The sequence below is a fragment of the Alosa pseudoharengus genome, unplaced genomic scaffold (genome assembly GCF_046254945.1).
Source record: "Alosa pseudoharengus isolate Yale_2024_CS ecotype anadromous, Long Island Sound unplaced genomic scaffold, YU_APseudo_1.1 YU_APseudo_1.1_scf_11, whole genome shotgun sequence".
NCBI classification, from domain to species: Eukaryota; Metazoa; Chordata; class Actinopteri; order Clupeiformes; family Clupeidae; genus Alosa; species Alosa pseudoharengus.
This window is the reverse complement of record NW_027468576.1, coordinates 32,638,862-32,651,576: the sequence shown is the minus strand read 5'-3', so window position 1 is coordinate 32,651,576 and position 12,715 is coordinate 32,638,862. Positions and strand designations below refer to the sequence as shown.

General features: G+C 39.7%; 1 protein-coding gene across 1 annotated transcript; it reads right to left on the bottom strand.

Annotated features, from left to right (window-relative positions):
• Window positions 1-777: 777 nt before the first annotated feature.
• henmt1 (HEN methyltransferase 1) lies at window positions 778-10,918 on the bottom strand. The gene is made up of 6 exons (XM_076275457.1): window positions 10,835-10,918; window positions 6,260-6,375; window positions 6,015-6,149; window positions 4,312-4,494; window positions 3,731-3,911; window positions 778-1,242 (listed from the first exon to the last, which is right to left on the bottom strand). The coding sequence occupies exons 1-6, from the start codon at window positions 10,916-10,918 to the stop codon at window positions 778-780; spliced, it is 1,164 nt and encodes a 387-aa protein (XP_076131572.1).
• Between the last annotated feature and the right edge of the window lie 1,797 nt (window positions 10,919-12,715).

The window sequence follows — 12,715 nt, the reverse complement described above, 5'->3', positions numbered from 1 at the left end:
TTTCTCACAATACCCAACATAATACAATGATAAAAGCAGGTTTTAGAGTGTTTTGTTTATTTATTGTATTAACAATTACACACTAAATTATTCTATGAAGTTCATAAGATCAGATTGTTTCTTATTAATCATGGGTGTATTTTTGATGTGACATACAATAAACCAATGAGAGTGCCATCTCCCTATTCCCTTTAAAAGCTTTGCTATTGTAATGACGGACTTGCAAAGTGAACACATCTCTGCAGTGGGAAGAGCAAAGTCCAAGGAGTGGAATCATAGCCATGTACTCAGTTGAATTAAAACAGTCCTTGGTGTGGTCATCCCAGACCTTCTCTAGCAGACGTCCAGATCTCGATTATATTCAGTGCCATAGAATGTCAGTGGCATAGAAATATTTTCATAATATGACACTGTAGTTAGAGAAGAAAAATAAAATACTCTTCTATACTGTAAGCTTTTGGGTTTTATTTGTGCAACTGAAAATATCTATACACACTATAAAAAGAGACCATAAATGATTAACAAATGAAGACTCCTTCAAGTGTAATTGGGTGTAAATAAAAAAAATAAAAAAACAATATTCACAGGTAAATGATGTGTAAACAAATGTAAAGAACAAGTGTGACTCCTCAAAGTGCTACAGACTCGTTAAGCAGTTAAGTAAAATTAGAAAATGTGGAGATCCTGTAAGTCCTGTATATTCCATTTCAAATCACAGCCAGAACAGGTTGGAATGAACATCAACTAAGCTTTGTATTTGTGAATTTATGTGTGCGTTCAGCCATGTTTTGCACCATGCAAATTTGAGTCTAAATTGTGTGGAATTTCCACATCCCAGTCTTCTGTGGTGACGGAAGCTGTCCACCTTGTCTCTGTACCTTGCCCGTCTTCATCCTCCTCCTCCTCCTCTTCTTCTTCTTCTTCTTCCTCCTCCTCATCATCCGCTGGTATGATGACAGCCTCTCGGCCAGGGGTCAGAACCACACGTGATTCACCCACCAGGGCCTCCGTGAACCTCCGCAAAGTGCCGCACAGAGACCTCACTCTGGGACAGGACCACACATCCAGTAGGGACACACACACAGAGCTCCCAGTCATGTACGGCTCCGGTGCGGTCTTGGCAACCCACTTCCCACTCAGCCACGATCGCTTGACCAGCTCGGCCCTGCACAGCACTTCATTCACCAGCGTCTTCTGCAGGATGTTGTTATCGCTCAGGCTGGGGTAAACCACAGAGTACAGCTGAATCAAAGACATTGGAAAAGGGAGAGATGATACAGGGAGTAAACAGGAGAAAGTAGATGAGAATTAAATATTTCATTGGGCTTTATAGGGTATCAAAACATTTAAATAAAATGATTTTTTGCAGCTCGACAACAAAGGAGGGTATGCAAAGTATATCTCAACTTAGATTTCATTGTGATGTAGTGTGGAAGAATATCTGTCCTACAATCAGTGGCTGAGGGGATGATATAGGTGACAATATTATAGGTGACATGGAATAAAAGTGTAGTTGATACCAGTTGGTTACAATGTTTCAATCACACCAATTCATCCCATGCCACACCTGTTTCATTCATTTTGTTATAATCCTTGATGTCCTTTGATCGAGTTTGTAGCAGTATTTGAGTTGGAAATGCCTTGGATGGATTATTTCAAGCTATTCTAGCATAGTCTGAAAAGCCGACTTCTCATGTAACTTACATTACAGCCTATAGTACCTAAAACATCTGATTTATACTATCCAACTGATTTTGACAGCCAAACCCTTCTGTAATAGACAACTTTATTTAACCGCGTGATCATAGCTTCTGCTCGCCTTGTGACACATTAGCTAGGAGACACATTTAGCTATTTAACTATTGGTGGCCATTTTTTTTTTTTTATGATCAAAACCGCATTCATTCGCTCATAGGAATTTTTTTTACGAATCGGAACAGGCAAAAATGCTAATCGAACGCATACAAAATGACGGTAGTGTCTACCACACTCTATAGGTCATGTAGTTACATATTACTTTTTTTTAAATAGGATTTCCTTGTGTAGATAAAAGTACTTACGGCTGGTGGAGAGGTGGGCAACCTCTGTGATGGCACTAGAGGGTGACACGGGAAGCAATTTTCACTCCCGTCCCATCCCGAGCCCGCACAAATACTCCCGTCATATCCCGATCACGTGACAGCCCCTCCAAAAAAATTCTGTCCCGCAAAATCCCGAGAGAAAGACTCCCGAATCCCGTCCCGCTCCCTATGTTGATGTCTAAAGATATCCCACTGTTAGGCTACCCAGTAGCGTGCGGTGACCATACATTTTGGTAGGGCAGAAAGCCTTGTCTAACTTTTCTTTAATAGCCGATCATTTTGGGCTACATTAAAATTACATATTTTACAGGACTTTGCTGTAGGCTATGCTTAAATCATTTCATAGTTAGATCGATCTCATCCCATCAGTTAAGTTTGCACCGTTCTCATCACGTTAAACCAGCGAAGCATAGCAACGTTGTTGCTATGAGTAAACAAAACTATTTTTTTGTGTTCCGCCAGGGTTATGCGATACATATATTGAGGAATGCGATCGTCGAGGTGCCATGCCCCAACATTGCATGACACATTAAACTCAACGAGAATCGCTTTCCCGGACAGCTCGTGCAATTGAATAGAGTTGTCCTTTGCTTACGCCTAACTGTTTCTTTGCATCCATTTTGCCTTAGGGCCTATCGCTGAAGCTGATTGATTGTGAACAGGGGAGCTGCTTGTCTTGCTCTGATAGGCTACCAATCAACAACAAACGTATTGTGGGTTGTAATTGGTTCTCTTTTCTAAAACGAAATGCCTCACTTCTTTGGGCGCACTCACTGCATTGCCGCGTAATTTTTTAAGTTAATAATCTCTGGCTTCCCGCCAGCTCCCGTTTATTATTTCCTGTCCCGTCCCAATCACGTTACCAACAGTGAAATTTTCTCCCGTACTGCGGGAAACCCGCGGGAATACCGTGACCCGCGGGAGTCCCGAAAAATTGTCACCCTCTAGATGGCACAACTCCAGGTTTCAATACCAACTTTGATGCAAACCCCCTGCTGTACTCCCCAAAGTCATTGTCTTTGAAATGAGCTGAACACAGCACTATAATTTGGTATCATAGTGTTCCGATTTTTCTCCAAAAATAAATTGTAACCATTTCTTCCTCAACTCCTCTTTCTTTGGCAGGAGATGAAATGTAGATGTTTTGTTTAGGCATAACACACAGGTTCACTGTCTGCCATTGCATTCAAAATTCTGTAATTAAGCAGCAACTATGTGTATTAGCACTAGCTCAATCTAGATTCTGTCAGAATTTCTGTGGGTGGTTATGAACCAACCAAGTGGGCAGGACCATGTATAATTTTTCTGCCTTTTCTTTTCATTGGTTATTGCATACAGCAGACAAACTGCATAGATTTCAAACTTACCACAGGTCACAAACTCATTTTGACCTGTTATTTCAAAACCAACAGGGAAAATGGGATTTGAATGGCATGGGACCTTTAATACACAGTCAAAGACCTATAAAAATGATATGTAATTATAACCATACAGAATTTTTAAGTTAATAGTTGTCACAATTCAGCCATATTGACCACAACACTAGATAAGCCAGGCAAAGCCATATCAGTTTGACAGTCATTAAGCTTGTAGTGTCCTCCACATGGTATCGGCACACATGCTAATTCAAGCACCACGTCAATCCATACCAGCCTGTAGACAGTGGGCTCCTCTCTTGAGCGATATTGCACAGCCGAATCCTGAGGCGAGGGATCTTGATTGAACACAGCAATCTGGGAGCAGAATCCAACATCTGTGTGGGGCTCAGCTAGTGCTCCAACACCTGTGAAGTTCACTGTGTAGCCGAAGACCTCACACTGCCTCAATGCCCTGTAGAGGGAGACAGGGAGAGGAGAGAGAAATTCTATGCTTGCGAGACCGAGAATGCTTGCGAGACCGTATGACATAGTCATTCTTAAACCATGCTTTACTAAAACCTAGCATAGCCTTCACGCTTTTGCACTCGTCTATTATGTGAACTCATTGGCAAAGTGAAACTAACTTCACCAAGGTGTCAGTCAACGAAGACAGTTATATGCAGTTAATTTCACTATCAGACAATGGGTTACCATCGAAAAACATAGGCTGGAAAAAGAGAAATTCAGAGAACAGGTAGAGAGAAGAAAATGTATAATATTGTGTATCTAAAAGCAGATAAAGAATATACAGTGGAATGCACAATACATAGGCAAGGGGATGTAATCAGAGGAGAGGGGTTAAAAAAGCATACCAGAGCTGGAACTGCTCTCTGCTCCACTCAAACTTGTGGTCAGGGTGTCTGAAGCCCACCAGGCCAGGCAGCAGAGGGTTGTAGTCTGCATTAGGAGTGCTGACTATCACTGCACTGGGTGCCATGAACCCAAAGAGCACTTCTGAAAACATCTCCACTTCTTCTAGGTGCAAGTGTTCGATGCTAAAATGAAGATGAGAAAGTGCTGCTGGATTATGGGAAAAAAATAATAATCACGGTTCTTTTGGTAAATATTGAGACGATTTAACACAATTACTCAATAATTGTACAAACAATGCATTTTTAAATTTGGAAAAATAATGATAGATTCAATAAAATTTTTTATTCCGATTCAACTGAAAAACAATTTAAAAATAGACGTAAAAACAAAAGAAATTATACAACAGTTAACACAGCAAAGCAATGGGATGTACTTGTTTACAGCGTATAGCAAAAGTATAAGATTGTTGAAAAACTATCAAAATAATCATTATATTTCAATTATGTTGTTTTCTTAATCGTTGGAAATCAATTCATTCGATTCACATATTGTAACAGTGGACAATAAATGCATGTTTTCCACATCTATTTACTGATAACAATCAATCAATGCATTTCTTACCTTATGAGGATTTAGGGCCCTATCATGACATTCTAAAGTGCATCGTCACTCGTCAAAAGTCTATTCAAATTTAGTAGGATGTCCAGTTCACATTGGGAGGGGTTTCGTTATCAAACGTGGAGCACATGGCGCAACAAGGTGTTCCTAGGTTTTTTAATCAGTCATATGGGTGTGTTTGGGGCGTAACATCATTTAAACCAATGAGAATGACATCTGTCATTCCCTTTAACGGCGCAAAGCGCGATATGTCAAATAAATGCATCGGTATTTTGGCATTCAACGGCGCATTTGAAGGATGCTGCTTGCGAGACCGTATGACATAGTCATTCTTAAACCATGCTTTACTAAAACCTAGCATAGCCTTCACGCTTTTGCACTCGTCTATTATGTGAACTCATTGGCAAAGTGAAACTAACTTCACCAAGGTGTCAGTCAACGAAGACAGTTATATGCAGTTAATTTCACTATCAGACAATGGGTTACCATCGAAAAACATAGGCTGGAAAAAGCAACACTTCCCTGACTGAATAAAACAACATTTATCCTGCAGAGGAGTTGCTTATATCTCGTGACAGTGCGTCTTCAGCTATGCTCCATACGTGTCTCTCGCCTATCCCCTAATCACTTTTAACCGTCATTACCAATTTGCAAATGATGGTGAATAACTACTCATCATGAGATGTACAGTATTTCGTAATATCTTTATTCTAATTATGTTTCCCATTGTAATCGTGCAATTTGTAATGCTTTGCATGGACGTGCACTGGTGTGCGTTCATGAATGATAGAAGGATGGTGCGTGCACCTGCCAATATGACTGTTGACATGCGCTCTTAAAATAGCATATGAACAACTCGCCATTGACTTCTGACCAGGTTTAGGTGGTGTACGATAGCGATTTTTAGACAACGCGCCAGGCCCCTCTCTAGGTTGTTAATTGCCACACCCCTGGGCGCAATGTTTAAAAAATAAACGTGCAAAATACCGAATTAAACTTTGCGCGGGTGGAAAACGAGTTTTACGCCATGCGCTGGTGTGCAAAATACAGCCCTTAGTCTTAACTTCACACTGTTAACACTCACAGTTCTATACAGGTGACGAGATCGAAGCCACAGGTGCTGGGGTCTGGTTGGGTCACAGAGCCCTCGTAAAGCTCGATTGCCAGAGGTCCAGTTCTGGGCTGCAGGTAGTCACTCGACAAAGGAGCAAAAGAGTACCTGTTAATCACATAGCATATGATATTAACCAGACTGCAGCGGTTGCAAACTACACAGTTGACGGATTCAAATTTCATAACTTAACAAAACAATTAATGAAAAGAACTTGCATTCTTGTTCGCATGGCTGAGCTGTCCTTGTCCACTCCGACAAGTAACTCAACTCCATTGCCATGGTATTTCAACTTCTGCAGAAGCCTGCACTCTGCACATCCAAGGTCCAGAACCTACAGTAATATTCTTTCTTTATTCTTTATTTAAAGGATAGCCCATCTCATTTTCGAGGGGGTCTTTACAATAATGACAAACAGTACAAAGATAATAAAGAGTAAGTACTAAACATAATTCCAAACACATAAACACAAGGACACACACACACACACTCACAGACACACTCCAACAATGCTCCCCAAAACTACCGCCCCATCCCCACCCCTACCAGCCAGTATTACACAAACGGGGTACGATCAAAGAATCCCTCTGCGAAAAATAGAGGTGGAATTGTACACATAAGCATACAGTACTATGAATATGAATACATTTGCTTGCATGCACAAGTAAGGTATACAGTACATATTTGTACACAAATACACTCATATACATATACACACGAAATTTGTGCACAGATACACACATAAACAGTACAGTAGACAAAAGGAAAGCATGAGTAAAATGAGTCCTAGAGAGAAAAAGGTAAGGCAGATCAGAAACAGGAGCAGGATGTTAGAAAATGCATAGTTAAATATGATCTGAAGATATGAAAAGAAGTTATTGACCTAAGTGAGAAAGGAAGGTTGTTCCAATCTGATGCAGCTTTAAATTTAAATGCACGACGACCAATTTCATTGCTGATTCTAGGTGTAACTAGAAACAAATGGTCCATGTGTCGTAGGCTGTATTGTATCACTACTTGTGTAGCGCACGCATTCTCAGACCTGTCACTCATCATCATAAGGGAGGTGTTTGGAATCATTCCCGCGTTACAATCACCAGCCAATCAAGGTGGTCACTTCAGTCAAGCTCGTGCATGAGTAATGACGTCATCCATAGCAACGAAGACTCACTCTTAGTTTAAGAGTTGTCATTTTTCCTTACTAAGAGTAGGTCTGAAAGGCTTTGTGAATAATTTTTAAGAGAAAACTCCTAGCTAAAATCGTTTAGTGCGATTTAGGAGTACTCCTAGTGGTAAGATAAAAGGCTTTGTGAATACGGCCCCAGTTATTTAACAGCGAAGGATCAGGTCGAGTGCAGAACAACATATTATATGATTTCTTCTTATTCAAGAGAAGCTTGTTTGAAGAAAACCATCTTTGAACCAGATTGAAATCAGATTGTAGAGCGTGTTGAATTTGTGAGATGTCAGATCTGGAAGAGTATAATACAGTGTCTGTATTATAATACATCTGCATATAGATGAAGTTGGCAGTCAGAACAGATTTGAGGGAGATCATTAATAAAGATCGAGAACAACAGAGGACCTAGGGAGGAGCCCTGTGGAACACCTCTATCAATGATCTTAAAATCTGATTGACTTTCCAGAAAGGAAACACACTGACTTCTATGATGAAGAAATGATTTAAAAATAATAAAGAGTTAGTGGAAAGACCAATAGCGTACAATTTGTCTAAAAGAAGATAATGATCAACCATATCAAATGCTTTTGAAATGTCAATAAATATAGCACCTGTAGGCATACTGCTGTCAGCTGCTGACAGTATATCATTTGTAAATTTTAAAAGAGCAGTGGTGGTTGAATGGCTAGGTCGAAAACCTGATTGGTGTGGAGCATATTATAGTCTGTAAGATATGTAGATAATTGGTTAAATATAAATTTTTCAAATATTTTTGTTATACTATTGATAATCGAGATTGGTCTATAATTATTGGTGTCTGAGGTGTCACCTCCTTTATGAAAAGGGGTTAATCTAGCACTTTTCCATGAAGAGGGTGTTTCACAAGTTGCAAAGGACAAAGGATAAAAAAAATTCAGCCAGTGGAAATGATAAAACATGAGAGGCAAGTTTAAAGAACTTAATTTCTGATTCTCTAATTATCATTTGGAAGAACAAGTTCAGCAGTCAGTGTTGAGGACACATATGTTAAGAGGCCCCCACCTCTTGAGCCTCTATCGTTCCTGAATAGAACGTAATTGTCAAGTTTAACTTCATCATCAGGAATATTGCTGTTTAGCCAAGTTTCAGACAGAGTGATTACATGGGGTTTATTATAGGTGAGCCAGGCTCTCAATAAATAAATTTTCGGTGGCAAGCTCCTAATGTTCAGATGAATAACATGTAGCCCTTTAGCACAATTCATTATTCCAAAAAAACTGAATAAGTATGCGTTAGGGATGTAACGATTACCGGTATAATGGTAAACGCGATAAAAATGTTGACGATAACAATTACCGTTTTCTTTTCAAATATCATGAACATCACGGTTGATTATCACGGTGTGGAAACCGTTCCCAGCTACATCCGAGCCTGTTTTTGACATACAGTAGGCCTGATACAATGAAATAAAACTGGTACCCTACTGATTCTGTTGTCTAATTGATGGTTTTAACTACGATTCGGATTAGGCTACACCTGATTTTAAAAGGCGGAACATTTTCACCGTAAAATGTGCACTGTATCATGTAGCCACTCTGCGTCTTTTTATGTTTGCGTCCACATTAAATCCATTCCACTCACGTTGTCAGGAGAATACAGTAGTCTAAAGTTTTATTTCGAACACTTACTTTGGTCTCACTCATTGGATCCAAATAACAGAAATAGCAAACTGCAAGTTATGGTAGGGTAAGTTAAGCTATAAGCACATAGCCAATTAAACATGAAGAAAAAGGTGAACAGGACACTTTTTGAAACTATTTCAGCTTGAAGGCCTATCAGTGCTTTTTGAACATATTGAACACACTTTTAGAAATACCGTGATAATACCGAAAACTGTGATAATTTTGGTCACTATAACCGTGAGGTTAAATTTTCATACCGTTACATCCCTAGTATGCGTATAATCTGGCAGTAAAAATGCACACAGAGCATCATTGCAGGTTGTGGTATATAGCAGGCAGGAATACAGGCACACACATAATAGTCATAATGGTTAATCATTGTGTTTGTGCTGGTTGCACTAATTCAAGCCTGTCAGGATATCACATCCACCATATTCCTAACAAGAAAAGCAAGGGTTTCCATGCCTGAGTGTGTTGTGCAGGTAGTAGAGGGGACTTCACTGCCTCATCCATTACAAAACGTTTACACAGGCATTAATATTCAGAGTATTGACCATATTCAGTATAACACAATATTGTGAATATGGTGTTTACATGAGTTGTTAATAAAAGCATTTTTTGACTTTATCAAAGTTCTAAATGTTCCTTCTGTGTGCGGTCAGATACCTGTAAGTATTGTACATTGTGATTGTTACATATTTGTGCTGACATTGCCAGTGGTATTTAATTTGGTAAATGCCTTGTTAGAGTGTTTGTTTACCGGCCTTGCTTGCTATTTCGCTAGTAGGCCTACTGTTTTGACACTTGCACTAGCTAATGTGGCAGCAGCCAACCAGATTATGTCTAGGGCTGTCACTTTTGTGAAAAAATCCTGTTCGATTTTTGAGACATAAGTGTTCATTGAATCGATTGTAAAATCGATTTTTTATGTCTAAAGACGTTTCCATTTTCAACGCCAAATATAGGCCAATCCACAAACAACTAACAGGCATTAGGACGAACGTAAAGAGGGCGCTTTCATTTGCCATAATGTTAATTACAGTAGCCTAACGTTACGACCTAACGTTATCTCCCCTTGCTGTTACCACCAGTTTTAATAACTTTACATTTGCGATCATGACCCATTTCATCTAACAACACCACTGGCATCTTTCTTTGACTATCAGACCCCAAACAGCAATACATTGAACTACAAAGATGTTATAGTAATGGTGTTCAGTTCATCATAATCGTTATGACATAATGTCATTTGCCGTCTGTCTCCTATCTTTTTGCCGTCCAGCATGGAGCCGCACGTGTCTGCAAGGGGTGAATTGGTCAAGGAATCATACTCCCGTGCAACTGTAACAGCCATCGCCTCAAACACAGTACAACATCTGCATTCAGAAGTGACAAAAAGTTGTCTACTACATGCTGTACTTGAAAATTAAAAAAGGTAACGTTACGAATAGCCTACCAGAGAATGTCTAATAAAGGGCTCTGAGCCTACTAAAAGGATGCCTGACCATGAACTTGACCCAGTCCCTGTTTTCGTGCTGAACAGGGAAAAAGAAAAGAAAAATACTGCCAGGCTGCTTTTCAACTGATGACTTCTAGAGTTGTGTACAAAAATCCTGTGTAGGCTACTGTCTGTATTTTAAATAGTCTAGTAGTAGTAATCTATTCAGACGGTATCGTTAGGCTAATCAGCCCCTAATCATCCCTAGCTTTCTGACACTAGCATACGTCTATAGTCGAAACGCGGGGGTCAATGAACAGCAACAAACATTTCATGGTGGTGCCGTGAGATTTTCTCATTGTAGGCCTATAAATTGTGTGTAGAAAAACGTACACTAAACCTAACAAGTCAAAAACATGCATTACCTCATAGAAAACTTACCTCATGGCTAGTATGGTTAGCAATAGCGAAGTTCTTAGTTAATAAATGCAAAACAGCAAAGCTCTTATTTTACCTTTTTTGGTTCGTATTTTTGCACGAAATCAACCACAAATTGATACCGTTGCATGAATAGTGGAGGAGAAAATAAGGGACACATAGCCAGTTCCTGTTCGCCATACGTTGATGGTGTCCTCCTGGCCCAAAACCCTAAGGAAGCCCGTTTCCGCCACGTGGGGAAAATGTAAGCTATATCAGAATTTCGAGATACTAAGTCAGAATTTTGAGATAATTAAAAAATATATAGATATTTTAACGTTTAAATGTATCAATCTGGTGCACTTTGCAAAAGAAATTCAGAGGATATTGCTTATCAATGGATGGATATTTGTGTAGCCTGAACTTTTTTTCACTTCAGAATTTGAATCATGTAGGCCTACAGGTGAAATGATTAATGATATTGCAATAAGTTCACAACCACAACATATATTTGTGAGTTTCACAGTTCAGAAATGCTCAAAAATAATGTACATTTCAGCACTCCATGAAATTATACAGAAAGTGGCTAGTTCTCTTGGTCATTGTATGCCATCTACATGTGATAGCCTATCTTACTTTTTTAGGACAGTTATCTGGGAAAGTATGATGTAATAATATTTGCACCTGTCTTATGTCAGATTTTATATCAAGAAATCTCATAATTTTTTCCCTTCATATTTTTGCATGATAAATCATGCCAGAGATGTGACCTAATATTGATGGTGGGGTAGGCTACAAGAAAATTGAAAGTTTTTGCAGCCAGTGGAGCAGGAACCCTAACATTTAATGTAAAACCTGGATTTTCCCTTATTTCTGTTGCAGGTTTAAAACACTGATTGTTTGTTGGTTTTATTTTCACAGGTTAACAGGCCTCAATGAACAGGACAGTGATGGTCTACCTTTAGATGGCACCCACCAGACATCACCAGAAATGGACAGTGAAACTTGATTTATATATTACTTGATATATCTTTACAAGATGCAACACATATTATAAAATACTTTACAGGTGACAAAAAAGGAAGCTTAGCAAACGTCTCAGCTGCATACCAGTCGGAAAGAAGAAGCACAGGATTGAGAGGGTTTACACCAGCAAGAATAGCAAAGAGAAGAGCAAAGAAAAGGAGGCTAAGCGCCTCAAGAAGGAGATGGCAGACAGAAGGAAAAAGGAGCACTTTGAGATGGACATCTCCAAGATGCAGAGTGTGGAGACTGGTTATGTCTCTGGGTGAGGTGAAGGAGAGAGTGGAGGATGAAAATGCAGCGATGGCTATCCACCATGCTGAGATCCACTAGCCTCGTGAGACCATCCTGATCTCGCGAGCTTCAGGGTTTCACTCGCAGATCAGTCTGGATACTTTCCGTTAAAGAAAATTTGGAGCAGTTCACCAAACGAACGTCCAATCAGCGTTGGCTTTGAGGCGGGTTGAGGTGTGACGCAACGAACAGCATGACGGCATCCACAGAGATGAGCATAGCTATCGCGCAAGTTTTATTCAAATTAGAAAGTATTCCTGGGTAAACTGTGAAGCTATGAGTCTCAGCCATGCAGCTGGGAGGAATGAACGACACAGACATCCTCCACGGCTGATTCCAGTTCATAATGGAGGAATATACTATCTTCAGAAGTGTAGGGACTACCGTGAAAACTTGATGGGAATTGTCGTTGATTAGGTTCATAAATGGTAAGTTAAAACATCTTAACGTTTGTCACGTTACCTAACTTAATTGTATGTTAAACGGCATTAGAAGAATACTTTGTTCATCTAATTGGTTGATTTGGCCCGTCGATAACCAACAAAGGTGGTGATAGACAGATGGTTTATCCAATCAGCTAACCAGTATGTCCGCCCCTTCCCAAAAGTTCTTCAATGAAAAGTTCCCAGATGGATATGCGGAGCAAATCCATCTGGCGGAG

Excerpts from the sequence above, each read along its gene's own strand:
- henmt1 (XM_076275457.1), bottom strand. The coding sequence starts at position 10,918 with ATGTGTCCCTTATTTTCTCCTCCACTATTCATGCAACGGTATCAATTT. Across the intron at positions 6,376-10,834 it reads AAAAATACGAACCAAAAAAG|GTTCTGGACCTTGGATGTGC; the intron begins GTAAAATAAGAG and ends ATATTACTGTAG. Across the intron at positions 1,243-3,730 it reads AGCCCACTGTCTACAGGCTG|CTGTACTCTGTGGTTTACCC; the intron begins GTATGGATTGAC and ends TCTTTGATTCAG.